The sequence below is a fragment of the Cryptomeria japonica genome, chromosome 10 (assembly GCF_030272615.1).
Source record: "Cryptomeria japonica chromosome 10, Sugi_1.0, whole genome shotgun sequence".
In the NCBI taxonomy this organism is placed as follows: Eukaryota; Viridiplantae; Streptophyta; class Pinopsida; order Cupressales; family Cupressaceae; genus Cryptomeria; species Cryptomeria japonica.
In genome coordinates, this window is record NC_081414.1 from 482,323,443 (window position 1) to 482,340,013 (window position 16,571).

The 16,571-nt window shown below is 38.7% G+C and overlaps 1 protein-coding gene across 2 annotated transcripts in view; it reads left to right on the forward strand.

Annotated features, from left to right (window-relative positions):
* Positions 1-16,571, forward strand: part of LOC131039425 (tryptophan synthase alpha chain) — a 177,243-nt gene that overhangs the window by 133,174 nt on the left and 27,498 nt on the right. For both annotated transcript variants that reach the window (XM_057972187.2, XM_057972189.2), the window contains exon 8: positions 11,268-11,327. In XM_057972187.2, the coding sequence (XP_057828170.2) occupies positions 11,268-11,327 (60 nt within the window). The remainder of the gene's footprint in view (positions 1-11,267; positions 11,328-16,571) is intronic.

Consider the following 16,571-nt stretch of genomic DNA (forward strand, 5'->3'; position numbering starts at 1 on the left):
AGATCTTGGAGGCAAAGACAAACGGAGTGCCCAAGGAGAAGATTTTGCTGTCACCAAGAAGGAGATTCATGAACAAGTTAAGGATTCACTTCAACAAAGTGCTGATAAATATAAACTCAGAGCAGATGTCAAAAGGAGAGATTTTCAGTTCAAAGTAGGGGATTTAGTGATGGCTTACCTAAGGAAAGAAAGGTTACCCAAAGGCCAACCTTCTAAACTACTCATGAAGAAGATAGGTCCCCTCCGGGTGTTTCATAAGTTTGGGAACAATGCATATGAAGTTGAACTTTCAGCAGACTTGGGAATATCTCCCATCTTCAATGTATGTGATTTGACAGCCTTCAAAGGATCCTTGATAGATGCAACACCTGATTCATCTCTTGAGGAAGAGGATGTAGAATGGATGAATGATCTACCGCCTGGCAAGCCATTGGAGTTGGAGTGCATTCTTGACTCCAAGGTGATCAAACAAACAAGGGAAGGCGTGTACAAAGACTATCTGATCAAATGGAAGGGGCTTCCTGAATCTGAAGCTACTTGGATGAGTGAAAGTGATATCCTCAAGCATGGAACTACAATCAACCGGTTGGCAACTCAAGGGACTTTAGTTTTCCTGTCCAGGGGAGTATGGTGCAAGAGCACTAGGACATGTGTCTACTTCATTTTGGCATGTGTCTACATCATCTTGATTCATGGTTATGTTGGAATAGAATATGTGTGTGTGTGTTTGAAGGCCTATTGATTAGGCCTAGGCAATGTAATAAGCTGTGAGGCTCCAAGGTGTGTCAACTTGGTCAAAGGCCTTGTATGGGCATTTTATAGGTATTTTTGATGTTTAGGGGTCTGCAATGTGTAGTATGTTCAGTCTTGACCTTTGGTGTGAAGGCAAGACCAACTTGTAAAAAGTTGTCAAAAGTTGCAAAGTTGCAATTGTTGTCTTAAGCAACTTTTCTTGCAACATTTTGAAATATGGTTACTCCTTCGGTTGGTTGGTTGCTTGTATGCGTTGGAGGCAGTTGGAGGAGTTCCTTGGCGCGATATAAGCCTAGAGGAACGATGCCTATTGGTGAGAGATGATTTTGAATGAAACTCTTGTCTTCTAACAAAACGGTTACTGAGATTTTCTGTATTTTCCTTGTGTTTCCTGTTCTTGCATGATTCCTTGTGAATGGTGGGCATGAGTTAAGCATTTGACAAGTTGTAACAGAGGTTCACAGATCATTTGGAGTTGGTCTGAGGTCTTGAAACATTCGGGTTTAGGAGAAAGAGGATTTTCCATTCCATTGGCCTAGTAAAACCCTCAAACCAAGGGTTTGGATGCAAACAGTGGCACAAATCAACATCTCTCAATGGGATCGATCTGAAACCTGGGAATATGTTGATTTGGCATGTATATTAGATGTTCTTGGTGGTTGTGAAGACATGAGGTGTCATTTGACTTTCCTAAGATGGTGCCCTAGGCTTGACATCGGTCATGTGGCAAGTCTGTGTAGTAGGAAAAGAAGGTAGAAACCCTGAACAATAGATTGGTGGATGGTTAAACCAGGCATGAGAAGGACCCTTGGGTAGGTGCAGACCCTTGACAAGTGTCATTCTTTCACTCCTTTATGACCGGTGAAGCCTTTGAGAGCTTTAACCCCAATATCGACTAGAAGAGGCAAAATAGAGTCAGTAGGGTTTGACCATCCGTACTCAAAACCTAGATGCAGAAGTTTGGAATCTTGTAGAATGCCTAAAAGGGTATCCAAATATCAAATTTATTCAAGGGGTTGTTCAAGTATATTGTGAGACAAAACAAGAAAACTCAGAATTGAGGGCTAATTGCTTGTAGCCCTATTTCCTAGGTCTAATAGAGGAAACGTTACAAAAGGCTAATAAACACCCATCTGAGGGGTCAAGATCTATGCAAATGCCATATAACACGTGTAAACATTCACATCAGCCAAATTCCACCTTGTGAGTAAAGATCCTGTTGCTTGGGGTGTGGGGTTGTTAGGTCTCTTTGGTTGAAGGGTTGGAACCTAAGGGGTAGGAGACTCCTTGTCAATTGTTAGTTGTTTAGAGTGAAGAGATCTTTGGGAAGGATCTACGGCAGGCTCTAGTAACCTTGAGAAGGTTAAGGACATTGGTCCATTGGGTGACACCAAGTGGAGACCCTTATTGAGCAAAAACCCAAAGAAAGTGATAGAAACGCTTTAAAACTCTACTAAAAATGATTAGTTAGGCTAATTCATTAAGTCCATGGCCAATCCAAATGCAAGTTATTTTCGCAAAAACCCCATAATCAAAATAATAATAACTTTCAAGGCGAGGATTAAGGAAAGCGACAACTTGACGCTGTTCGTGCTCAAATGGAAACTCTTGTTCGAATGGAACTGCTTGATTGTTATTCATCGGTGCATCGTAGGAAGAGGGACCGTCAGCTGCCTTGGGAGGTCGCCCTTGGTGATGTATCATTCCGCTTGCATCCTTGACATGCAAATTCTCACTGGCTAGTTCTTCTGGAATCCCAGGACTGAATGTAGTGCAACCTCGAATTGCTCTTTACTCCTCACTTTTGTGGTAATAACAGGCTCAATATGTTGCATAAACCATGCATCTTTGTGACGCTTCATAAGCATATCTTCAAAAATTAGAGCTTCCTTAAGTGATTGATCTTAAAAAATCTCTTCTAGTGGTTTTTGATATACAATCTCAAGTGATAGCGCCCCTTCGAACTGTTTATCATTTTCTGGCCTCATTAGTTCAATAATGCTTGAAATGTCTTTCTTCAGGATGACTTGAAGCTCATCATTTGACTCTTCTTCTTGTAGCAGTGATGAATGCTCACCAAGGACAATTTCCTCTTGAATGGGTGGTGAATGCTCAGCAAGGACAATTTCCTCTTGAGTGGGTGGTGAATGCTCATTTCCTTGTGCTTTGAATGGTGAAGCGTCAAGTGAATCATGGAGATCCTCCAAGTCATTTATGCTTTCTATTATATTTTCGCTTTCAATTGCTTGAACATCTTCACACGAATCCATGTTTTGTAGAACTTCATGACTTAGGGCCTCCACACATTGGCCTTCGCTTTCTATCATCTTGGTGGCTTGAATGTCTTCCACTGCTTCTTCAATTTCCTTAGATATAGGGTATGCAAAACTATCACTCACTATAACAGATTGATCATCAAGTTGAACCATGCTACCATCTGGAGACTCTTCCAACAATGCTTCGGGAGGTTGGAGTTGATGATGAATCATGCCACTCGCAGCGACTCGTTTGTTTTGGAACAACGTTGGCAATGACTCCTGTTGTGCTTCTATGAGATCTTTTAGCGCCCCCTGGAATTGTTCCTCATACATGGGCTCACTCGTGATAACTTTTAATTCTTTATTCAACATCTCGATATGATCATCGCCCTCTCCAAGGATGCGAAACTTCTTGTAATTCATTTTGAAGAATATCCTTTTGTAGCATGAGTGGGGATTCATCTAGGAATTCCTTTTCTTGCAATGGATTTGAATCATTGTCTTCCTTGATTGTTGGACTGACATTTTGATCATTATTTGTCACTACCTTATCAACTTGATCATTCTCAATTGTTTCCTCAACCTACATTCCAATGTACTCTTCTTTAGGTGCAAGGCATGGAGAGCTATGTACTGCAATACATTGATCGTTAGGTGGACTTGTGTCATCGACTTGCAACTGGCTTCCCTCACTATCAGGTGTTGTAGCAATGCCTTGTTCTTGTGTTCTTCTATACTTGTTAGTTGCAAGGTAAACACTCCAAGATCTATGCTTGATATACTCGTCCCAAGATAGGGTCGATAGTTCGAACTGGCATCTGGCTTGATTGATAATTTCTTGGCATAGGGAGCAAGTGAATTTGGAGTGTGGTGCTTTGTGAATCCTACACCATGATGGTAGCAATATTTTTTCTAAGTGTAGTTTACCTTTCAGAGAAAGCTGATTTTATACTATCCCTATGAATCGTGAAAGAGGATCACTGCTCATCGGGGCACTGAAATTGCCTGATTCCGCCTTTGGCTTTGGGCCATCCGAAAAGAAGATCATTCCTTGTACTGCCAATTCCATCCTTGACAAGAATGTCAAGCAATGCATTTCATCATGTTTATTCATTTTATGGATTCTACACTGCCCAGGCGATGCAAACCCGGACAAATGGCATGGATGTAGTTGCGCATTCAGTGTCCACCAAAGTTGAAGGATATGAACTTCCTTCTCATCTTGGCGACGCTGTTGCTCCATTGAGAAACCCTTTCTTTTTGAATTTTCTGATTTTTTGGTTTTTCACATTGTTTGGATTTTTTGGAATAAAGAGATCCAGCAAATCGCAAATTTAGCTTGAAAGCTCAACTGGTTCCAACTGTGTGAAGTACTTCTTTCTTTTGCAAGTCCAATTGATAGTCCAACATTCTTTCTTTCCACTGAATTCACCTGTTCAAGAGTTCGCATTCATGCTTTTGCTGTCAGCTAATTTTGTTGAGCGCGAAGGAAAGTAAAAGGCTTGAGATTGCTCCCGCAAATATGAATTGATAAAATCTGGAGTTCAACTGTTCAGGTATTCACAATGATCGGGCCCTCCTTCTAGCACCAATTCTGTTGAGCACAGAGGGGGGTAAAAAACTTGAGATAATTTCTTCAAATGCGATGTGACTTGACAAGATCCGACATTCAAATGCTCAACCCTCCTTCTAGCGCCAATTCTGTTGATGGTGTTTTTACGCACTATGCAACACATAATAAAATACTAAGTATTCTATCCTCTCTTGAACAAAATCCTCTCAAGTGCTAAACTTCGTGATCAAATGTGATAACTCCAAGCTTTCGAATGTCAGGTCTTGATGTGCTCCTGGATAGACTTAGTTGTTTGATGTGATTTGCTGCAATCACAAGGGGGACTGGCGTTGAATCTTGAATGCTTGAAATGCTGGAACGTAGAAACTAACTTAAAAAAAAAAGGAAAAAAGGATAGGGATTAGGAAGCTACTCTAATCCTAAGAATGTAAGAGCAATGGACAATCTTTGATGAAACTCAACTAGACTTTGTCTTTGCCATGCAAAGTAACACTCCACAAAGCTTAGTGCAATCTCCTAGGGATAGCTTATGATTTTCAAATCACCACTACAAGAATAGACAACTTCAAGATGAAGCATACCAATGATGGAATAGCAATTGAAGTTAAGCTTGACTTAGATGGATGTAGTCGACTATGCAAGGCATTTTACAATCAGCAAGGTGTTAGTGGTATGGATATACAAATTTTACCATTGATCATACACAAAGTTCTTCCATTCATCTAAAGAACATGGAAATTTGATGCAGTAGAGGGAAGACAAACACTTCACCATATCAATTCAAGTGGTTTCAATCCACTCTCCAAGTAACAAATCCTCATCTTTCTTATCATCCACTATTCTACCTTGTAGGCCTTGTAGCCCTCTAAATAAGGACAGTCCTAAATAAATTTTGACTCGGACCCTTTCCTCACAAATTGATACCAGATTTAGATACCCTTTATTGAGTTTGTAAACATACTCCAAGATTAGTATAGGGTCTCTTGAAATGGATTAGTCAAAAACTTGGTTTTCTCTCTGCAAATAGGCCTAATTAGGCCACTTTTTCAAAGCAACCACCCACAAAACTCTTCACCAATTGCTACAACCTGCTCAGATCTTCTCGACAAGCCTAAAATAGCCCAAATCAACAATTTTTTGTATGGGAAACACCCACTAAATCACCAAGTTACAAAACCTTTGCCTTAGGCCTTCCTAGGCTTGCACAATAGGTTTTATGGAAGTACTATATCCAACCCCTTACATATTTTCCCAACACCTCAAACATCTTCAAATAGGTCTGCACTACCCCTTCAATCATTCATATGGTTACTCCCACTGTTGTTTTTGCCAATCCCAACTTCGAAGCCTCTTATTTGCTTACAAAACAAGCCAAAACCGCCTAGGGCATCATCATATTGCCCCCAAACCTCATCCAACATGCCTACAACCTTTGAAATCATCAATTAAACCCTTTAAACTCTTAAACTACCAATTTGCAAGAGTTTTCAATGGTGAAAAGAGGACATATCACATATTTTGCATACAAACCCCAAAAACCCTATGTTCAGGTTACTTTTTAGAAATTGGCTTAGTTGACCCCTTAAAAGGCATATAAAAATTATTGATAAAATGAAAGTTTGTCCACAACATCAAGCTCTTTCCATCCATCCAAGTCTCAGGTCCGTACATGGCCACACTAACACATTTTCTGACTGCAAATTCTGGAAAACATTTTCAGAACTGGCTGCCTTCACCAAAATGGGTATAACTTACGCAATTCTTAATGAGAAGTGCTCAAACCAAAGCCAAAAGAAGCTTAACTCATCCCTATACCAATTCCAATTCATAAACTTGTATAATCATTTCATACCAGGTGATATAAGAGTTTGGAGCAGGGAAAAGACAGTGAAAAACACAAAAACCAGTAAGTTATTTCATTAATTTCTTCTCTCCATGCTTCCGACCTCCCATTGGTCGATGAAATACAAGTATTTAAAGATCTCCCAACTTCCCAAACCGACCACAACTAATTTTTAAACTTCCTAAGCAAATATGACCCTTCATCTTCCTTATTTTTACAATTTTGACAACATAAATGACAACTTTTACAAAATTGTTTGCAACTTTTTCTTATATGACCAATATGACCTCAAAACATAACAAAATGGTCTGAAAAGAACCTTATTACATTTGCAAAGACTCAAAACACCTAAAACCTATTAAAAGACCAAAATAGCCCATATTAGCCAAGTAAGCTTGGTGCCCCTGCACCAAAATTAAATGAAAAGTAGAGACCATGCAAATTGTTGATCGACATATGAATATCACCCAAAGTTCCCAGACTCGGACTCGGCTCTGACTCGGCAAGGCTGACTCGACTCGTGACTCGGCTCGGACTCGGCAAAATAAGAAAACCCTTGAAATTTAGAGATTTTTAATGATTTAAAACTTGTTTCATACACTCATTATTGAATTAAGCTTAAAGACACTATAACATCATCAAATAGAAGCTAATTTGATCACATACATAAACATACATCCATCACATGCGTAGAAATGTAAATTGTAGTTGAAGGAATTAGAAAACATAGATATATAGAGTTATAAATGTTGTCCAATATATATAAAATCCATGACTTCAAATTTTCCCAAACATATATGTAACTCTAAAGTGTAAACAAAAACAAGTCTATGGCTCAGGCTCTGGCTCAGCCTTGTCTATCTGCCTCCTAGAAAGGTGTCTAAGGTAGGTCCTGGATGACTGAGTAGCCATAGTCTCTGCTTGTGATGTGCCAGTCTGAGTAGCCATAGGTGTTGTGCCTGATCGTGCTCTATCCTCCTCCTCTGCCATAGCCACAGCCTCAGCCTTTCTGTCTGCCTGGTCAACCCACTCAAGGTCCTCATTAGTGAAGACTGGATCGGTGCACTCAATGAGCCAATCGGATTGTAGTGGTTGCCCCAATGCGATTTGTGCAAGCTTTTTACCTCTTCCTCTCAGCTGGTTGCAAAACTATGGCTTCCTATTTTTCCAATGTTCCACAGGCGTTGGGGACGAGGGGTTGGTTTCCAGGAAGGGGGGACCAAGGGCCTAAGTTTGGGGACGGCAGGGGGACGGCGACGGGGGGGGTGGCGGGGTGGTGGTGCTGATATAGCTATACATATACATATAGTACTTGAAAAACTAGTTTTGAAAAGATGTATGACACTATTACAGTATAAGAATTACATTGTCAAGTGAGACTATAGGAAATTTGAAATACTAAATCTAAATACCAATTACCAAGATTTCTAAGTTGTGTTGTTATATGGAGCCTAATCAGACTCGTAGGTTAGATTTTCCCTACTTCTATCGGCGCGGTTTCCCCCTATATTTTTCAACGGGGGTTTGGGGGCAGCGCCCCCACGTTGGGGTCAAGGGGCATCGCCCCTTGCGCGTTCCTTGTCGCGATACAGGGCGGGGTCGAGGGGCAGCGCCCCGCGAGGCCAAAAAATCATTAAAAAATGTTATGTTTTTTTTACTGCACTGTTTTAAGTGACTCTGGCCGGGTCATGACCCTCAGACTCGGCGAGTCAGGGAGTGACTCGCTGACTCGGCGAGTCACGCCCCCTGACTCGTCCGAGCCCGGGTCAGGGTCACCGTGACCCGGCAGGGGTCACCCGGCCCGTTGACTCGCGTGACTCGCTGCGAGTCACGGAACTCTGATATCACCATATCTTCCTTGAAATTTACATGCTTCTTATAACAAAGTCTTGGCAACAATCTTTGGCTTCTCCTACTCTACTCTAACTATTTGCTTGCTATCTAACTTTTATTTGCTACTGATCTACTAACTATTAACCTTTACAAATGAAAGAGTGGAGCCATATATACTGCTGTCATTACAATGAAGGGCCAGGATCAAATTGTCATCAATGGCCAGGATCAAATTGTCATCAATGGCCAAGATTGAAAGGGAGAAACCGTAATTAGGGTTTGTTAGACCCATTACAAAGCATTTAATGCTTAACCAATGACAAAATTACATTTGAAATGTACACATGTCCTTCACTGAATTTTCAACCAATAGATGGTGACAGTAGGTACATTGAACTTTGTGCACACATGTGGTAGCTATCTCTTTGATGGATGAGTTAGGTGCACTGATTCTAGACACCTTATCTTAGGATGATATAATTGGCTAAGTGATGACTGGGTGCCACCTCAGCTTGCTTGATCTTTGTAACTCATCACAAGTGTGTGATTGTAATTCTTCATTATCATCTCACTTTTCATCCTCTTGTTTGGGAATTCCACCTTAGTGTTGTATTTGGTGTAGACCTTGTGATGCTTATGCTTGATCCTTCCTTGTTGCCTTGAATGCATTGATCTTTATTGTATAATGTTGTCTTCTTCATGTGGTGAAAATCCTTTATTCCAAGCTCGGAGTTTTCTCGTCCTCTCCTTGATCTCTTCTCTCTGCCTTGTAGTGCTTTGTGCTTGACGATCTCATCAGCTGCCTTGTATGATGCTGATATTTGAAGTGTCGCAATGTCTTCCTTGGATCCTTGTCATTGTTTAGGTGGTGAAATCGTGATGTTGTATGTGAGCTGATTTTCCTTCCACACCTTGAAGTCTTGATCTTCTTCACATTCTTTTGCATGTTCACCCCCTTGCATCAAACTTGGAGACAAACATAATTTGAATCAAGACATTGCAAAAAGTACTTAATCAAGCTTCCTACTACCTTATCTAAATCTGTAAATGAATTTTCTAATCATGGAAACATCTGATTTTGAGTCTGGTTTCTCTCCTTTTGACATAATTCTCATCAATTTGAGTCTGATTTTGTGTCTCAGGCCTGGTTTAGGTTTGATCTCTCACTTTTATATGCCTGATTTGATAGTTTTCAGGTCTGAGACAGGCCTGATTTGCATTGGTTTCAAGTGGCAAAGGAAGTGCTTATGCCTTAGGTCGTACTTTTGAGTGCTGACTGGAAGTGATCAATGCTTAGGTAGCGCTTTGGAGGTTTCATTGGAAATGGTCATTCCTTAGTTTGTGCTTTGAAGGTCTCATTGGTAGTGAAAATCCGTAGGTCGTGCTTTTGATGCTTCATTGGAAGCAATCTTGAAAGATTGATCAGCTTGCTACACATTCCTCTTCTTGACTTGCCATCGATTAAGCTTGCAACATCTTCTTGACAACACACTTAGGAAGATCACGATCTCTCTTCAATCAATTAAAAGCACATGGCTTAGTTCACTGATTTGAATGGCCACTGGAAATGATCGCAAATGGTAGCTTTGCTATCTTGATTCCTTTGTTTTGAGCCTCTTGATGATGATTTGAACTCTAGCCTATCCTTCTTTCCAAATGTTGACTCTCTAAAATAATTTGGCTTAGCCAAATTTCAGCACTTCATCCCTGATTCAGCAAGTTAATGATGATGATCAAATGGAATGATCATCAAGAAAACGTTGATTTCACAAGCCTTGAGAACTAATTGAGCTCATTTCGTTTCAAAGAGAGAGACTTGAGTTGATTACCTCCTGGGCACCTAAGACATCGCACCTCCTACAAGTGAAATGCTAATAGCAAAAGACGAAAACTACCAACCTAGAAAGTGAAAAAGTTGGGGTCCCCATTTACAATGGGGCGATGTGTGAAAACATCACAACATCTAGTGCTACCTCGAATAAATTTTCTTGAACATTTCAAAGACAAAGCGTCAATCCACACTTAGATCCTCCGGAAAATTCAACGCAACCTATCAAGAGACTAGGAAACATACTTAGAAGAAGAAGAATCCCGAAGTGGATCAAGGCACTTAGTCTTTGATTACCCATGTGCGTGCAAATGTATTCATTCTTGCTCACAAGAACAATGTGACTGCTAGAATCCATCGTGAATAGCTACATAGTTATCCAAACTTCAAAAGCATATGTTAAGGTTCTATAATACATATGTACATGTTTTATCCATGTTTTCATATGAATATTTTTAATTTCACTATATATTTAAATTTTCCCTATTTTTATATAGCTGTCCCCTAGCTGTGTCCAAAATTGGCCAAAAAAATCACCATTGTGGAAACGCGTACCCCCGTCCCCTGTTGTCCCCGTCTTGGAAATTCTGAATAACATAGATAAAGACATGTAATTAATCTAATATTCAGGTGGAACAGCTTGCGTTACCTATTTGTTAATAGGCTATTCTGATTTTCTGATTGAGAACAAGAATCTATTGACTAATCTTCTTATTATCTAAGATTGGAAAGGGCTTCAGCGTTTTCCCTTTCTGATTTCTTTTCTCTCTGATATTTTAAAAAGGTATTTTTTAATTGTATGACATTTTGGGTTATTGATAGTGATGTGTGGTATGCCACCTTTGTTGTACATTGGTGCCTATGATTGTAATAGATACTTGTGTAGGTGCTACATGATGTATCTGAATTGATTATTCACAATAACTGCAAAGTTACATTCATGGATTACGTGGTAGTCATTGGTTTCTTGATTTGATTATGTTGTATGAATCTTTCCTACCGTGTCTTGGATAAAATAAGTGCTTTAGGTTAGAATGTTTGTCATTTCATGGGTAAATAGTTTTTGATAGTGTTAGTATGTTTAAGAAATTTAATCTTTTAGCTACATACGTCAGTAGTGTTGTCTAGCGTTTACTTGTTGTCTCAGACAATTTTAATCATTAAGTCAATGTGTTACAGGTTACAAATAAACCTGTGGCAGTTGGATTTGGTGTTTCCACGCCAGAGCATGTGGCACAGGTATGTTTTCCATTTACAATTTATTTACAACTATTTTAGATTTCGAGTCTTAGTAACTAACAAATCGGTACACTGTAATTTGCATATCGCATTCAAATAATTTCTTGAATTCCAAAATTGCGCATTTGTTAAGAGGAAGTATCTTGAATGTTTTAACAGCTTGAAAAATTGATAAACAAATCAAAGGCCTTATGACTCATCAATAGTGGTTGAAGACAGTCAATATTGACCATAATAATTTGTAAGAAATTGTTCCATATAATTAGGAAAGTAAGAACATAAATTTGTGAATAAGAATCCAATGCAATTAACTTGAACAAACTGTTAAATAGTAGCATTGAAAGAATTAAGTGTTTTGACAAGCTTGCAATTGAAGCTACGAGCGCATTGACATTATAAAAGATATATATATAAGCTGAATAGCTTTTTAGGCTTTCAATGCATTCCCCATAAATCAAATAAGATAGGGAGTGTGTAAAGTCCTCCAAATCTAAACATTTTTTTTGTTTTTCTTTGTAAAAATGTGGAAGTAGGTGTTGGCAATGGAAGACTTGCAACATTATCTCACTCATCCCTAGTTATCCCATGTGTACTAGTTTAGCATTATTCATGTTTGGTTCTGCAGGGTTAAGGCACCATGTTTATTCATCCAACTTATGGTTCCGTGATCTTAAGGCAAGTTTTTATTTATATCTTTGTTTTGTTCATAACTTAGCATGTCATATTGACTGTATTTAACAGCTTAGTGATCATGGTATTACAAGATATATCAAACATTCCAAATGGGATATCTTCCCTTTTCTCAACTCAAATAATATATCTCCAAATTCTGGCACTTCCAACAACTTGAATACCTTTGATTCTCAACTGTAAGATTGACATGTTTTAATATCTTCAAACTCTGTCCCTTCCAATCTCTTTCAATTCTCAATTTTGATGATTCTCTGTTGTCTGATCATCTGCCGTTTATTTAAATAAAACGTCATCTTTTTGTGAGCCCCTATCCAAACTACAGGCCTCCATATTGTCCCTATCCAAGTCAGCAAATAACTATAACAATTACAATATTTTTATAATCGTGTTAACTCCTTAAGTTTCAGGCTACAGCAATTCAAAATTCAGGAGCAAGAAGATTTTTAGTTTTTTATACAGCAGTCTTTTTGCTATGCAATGAAGAATCTAAACTGAACTACTCCTTAAATCAGACTTACATTTCATAATGCTATTACAGCGCCTTTAAACCACAAATGGTTTGCAACTGATAAATCATACATGTATTATTGTATAGATGGCAATTCCAACCTAATCACAGATGCCAAATCTGTACAATGAAACTGTACCCAATGCTGTCAAAACAAGTTACAATACTTTACAACTTCCATTTCTAGATCACAGGATAGGTATAACATTGTAACATATAATAAGTTCTTTTCACGAATATAAATCTACCAAAGCATGCAAACCAACTCCAGGAGACCTCGTGACAGGTAAAAGTAATGGGTAAGATGACCCCAAACATGGTTGCCACACTCCACTACCAACCTATTGGCTAGAAAACTGAACGAGGGTATCTTCTCAATCCAGTAAAAGAGCAGAGACAAGCATCACAGACATACCACAAGACCAACAATCACAATTGCAGACCCAAGGTACATGGTACACAGTTTACAATAGAATGCCATTCTGTAAAGTTCTACCCCTGTTTGCCCAAATTTTTTGTTTGCACTCTTAATGTGCACATAATTGTCAATGGTTTTAGTCTTCTGATAATGCTTATTGCAGAGTTAATAAGCTTGCTGTTAATGTTTGTTTCTTTGCTGATTTGTTTTCTGATTGTAGTGCAGAGATTACACATAACAAAATTTTCTATTGATACACAAACATTGGAAAACTGAGCATATATTAAAGATATTAACTCGTAACTGAATAACAACTCAATGAGATACAATTAAGTGATAAAATTCAGATCTGCCCTGTTTGCTCTGCAATACAAGAAGATGACATAGCAGAGATGTTAATCTTGATAAATGAAGTTCATACCTCCAAACATAACTCAGATAATTGGTAACTCTTCTTGCCATGTAGACCCCAACCAAGAACCTCACACGAATTCCCAAATCTACTATTCAATGCCTTAGCACTAAATGCAATTTCCAGCAGTCAACTTGGTATAGAAATAAATCCACTATGTCTCACAAATTTGCCCAGCTAAAGGAGCAAGTAACTCTTTGATTGCAGATATAAACTGTGCACTGAACAAGGAATGTGCAGCAAGTAAAAATTAGTTGAAGCATGTAAAGCACTCTCCAAAGGTCAATATGACTTCAGAACTCCCTGGAAAGTTAATAAGTCTGATTACAGCAGTTGAGCACAAAACGGTATTATTTTCCTTAAATTGCCTAGGAAAAACATCCCAGCTAGATTCCTTAATATTAACACCTAGCAAGAAATAAATAGTTCAATAAACTTATGCCTATTAATCACTCGATTCTACCTTCAGTGATTTTGTATTACTTGCCTCGGATTGTTCTCTTTGTCTCTAGAACATGGAATTGGTAGCAGTCAAAAAATCATGGCGAGTTGTCAATAGAGAGGTAATTCCCTTCTATTTTGTCTTCACTCCTTTTTTGTCTTCTAGCGCTGAGTTCCCACAAGTCTATAATTTGCCTTAAAAGCTGCGATTACCTTTCCTTTCCACATTGGTTTTTCCCTGCAATCTGTCTCTGAATATTTGATTTGTCTTATTCATTAGCACCATATAACCACGTCTGACCTGGTTATATGATTTGACCAATTTAGAGGCATCTGACTGTAGAGTTCCCTGCTCACGCCTTCACTTGCTCTTCTCAATGCCACTCCTAGGTAATGTGAAACAATATGCCAAGTTGCCAACAATATAATAGAGAAAGATATCATCTTTAAATCATCACTCGGGAATAATAAACGGCGTCCTAGTTACTAGTATCGATAAAGCTTCAAAAATTTAAACTCCCACAAACTCCAAATAAAACCAGTATCGATCATAGAAAGGGGACCCGGACTCGGCGAGGCCGACTCAACTCGGGACTCAGACTCGGCAAAGTTATTGTGTCGGCAAAACCCTCAATTGAAAACATATTGTAAGTTGTTTTTTTTTAAACTTAAAATGTCATTGCCACCGGCCAAGTCTGGGCGAGTCTGGGCAAGTCTGGCCGAGACCAGTCGAGTCTGGACCCCAGACTGTAATATCCCTGGCCAATTCTGATATAAATTTCAGACTTCTTGACCCTTGAAGAATTTCATTAAACACTTGGCATAGGACTGATATAATACTTCAGACTTACTTTAGGATGTATTAACTTCAATTGGCAAAGATATTATGGCTTGCAAGCTACTAGATCCACAAGACAACCTCCTAGAGTGAATATGCAATTGTTTTTGTATTTTCTTGATGCAAATACATGAATTTCATGCAACAATAGCACTCCTACAGCAGACTGGTATTATCACATACAATTGGCATGCATCTAGAAAAAATGAAGTAACAACACAAGAATTATATGCAACCTTATTCCTCATTTTTCAATACCATAGACTGATTACAAGAAGTCTAAACAATGACCAATACTCTTGGCTTCAAGTGAATATGACTCAGAATTTCTGAGTACGAATGGCAGCCATAACTCATGAATACAATCTGAAAATTCAATGGAAACTAAATGCCAAGAACCTGAAATGAAGCGCCTTGGAGTGCTGATGAAGAAGTAGGCAATCTCCAAACTCTTATGCTCCCTTTGTGCCAAATTGACCTCTCTTACAAAATCGCCCGTCTGATATAAAAATCTGATAACAATTATGTATCAGCACAAAGGTCTTCTTCAAACCCCTAAGAGTGATCGCTGTCCTCTCCCAAGTGTAGCGTGTCATCAATTGTCAAGTTCGATGCTCAAATGGGAAGATATGTGCAAAATCGTGGGAGTAGGAGGTATGGTTCGATCTGCTTTCAGACTGGTATATCAGCTGCAACTTCACTTCAATTCTCCTCCAAAACCCTCTAATATGAATCGCCTTATGTCTTCAATAAAAATCGATGCCCATATATGCCAAATGAAAGAGCTGAAGTCACCACAACCCAATAGCTGAAGACTCAACAAAATCATACACCATAAACTGATATAAAAACTCCAATTAGCTCAATATGAAGAACTGAATGTTCCTCACTCTCAAGGCAATCCTTCGGAGGATCTTTCACCTCCTCAGTTATGCAGATCGAAGGGAGGTATCGTTCCCTAAGACCAAATCTGCGGACAACCCTTGGCTCCACAACCACAATATGAGAGAAGATAACAAATAACCGATGCTCAACCATGAATTTCCCTCTTCTATTAATTCTTTTCATAACCCATCATAAGATTCCTTCTAGAAGATTCGGGTAGGTACTCTTTATTATTATTTTATTACACATGTTATTTTAATTGCACTTTAAAAATATTATTTCCTTATTATTAAAGTGCACACGTCTCATGATACGTGTTATCCCCCTTATTTCGCGAAAAAAAACCATGTAGAAATAAAATGTGAAGCCACAAATTTCCGCCAAGTCGACTGTCTAATCAACTCCTTTGCTTATGGGGGTCAATTATAGGCCAACCTCGTGAATTCCCACGTGCTAAGGAGAAGGGGACATTACACAGACTTGGCCTAGTTCGAGTCCGAGCCCCCTGAACTTGCCGAGTCCAAGCGATTTTGGGCGATTTTCGTTTCTTTGGTATCGATAAAGCTTCAAAACTTTAAACTCCCACGAACTCCAAATAAAACTTCAAGCAAGGCATGTAACACCAAGAATTTGCAATCTAACTAGATAACCTACATTTTTGTGTCTGAAAGAGACTTCACAAAATAGACAATTCAATTTTTGAATGCATTGTAAAATACCTGAATGATATCTCAAACAATATTAGCTAGGGTAGATCTTTCACCATCAGAGCTAATCTTCTCCTAGAGGGTTTTCGTCCTCAAGAAGGCTGAGATGAACTATGTCCAATTTCCTGAACCATGCAGGTTTTTTAGATAGAGAAAGAAAATAATCTTCAACATACTCCAAAAGAGTTCCAAAATACCTTTAAATAAACTCCAAGTTCAACACTCTAATTTGGGTTGTGCAATCTTTTAATTTAATTTTAAATTCACCTTATGTCTCCTTAGGAACCCAAATGAAAGTCACTTGATTAATATTTTATCAACACCTTATAACTCCCTAGGAGC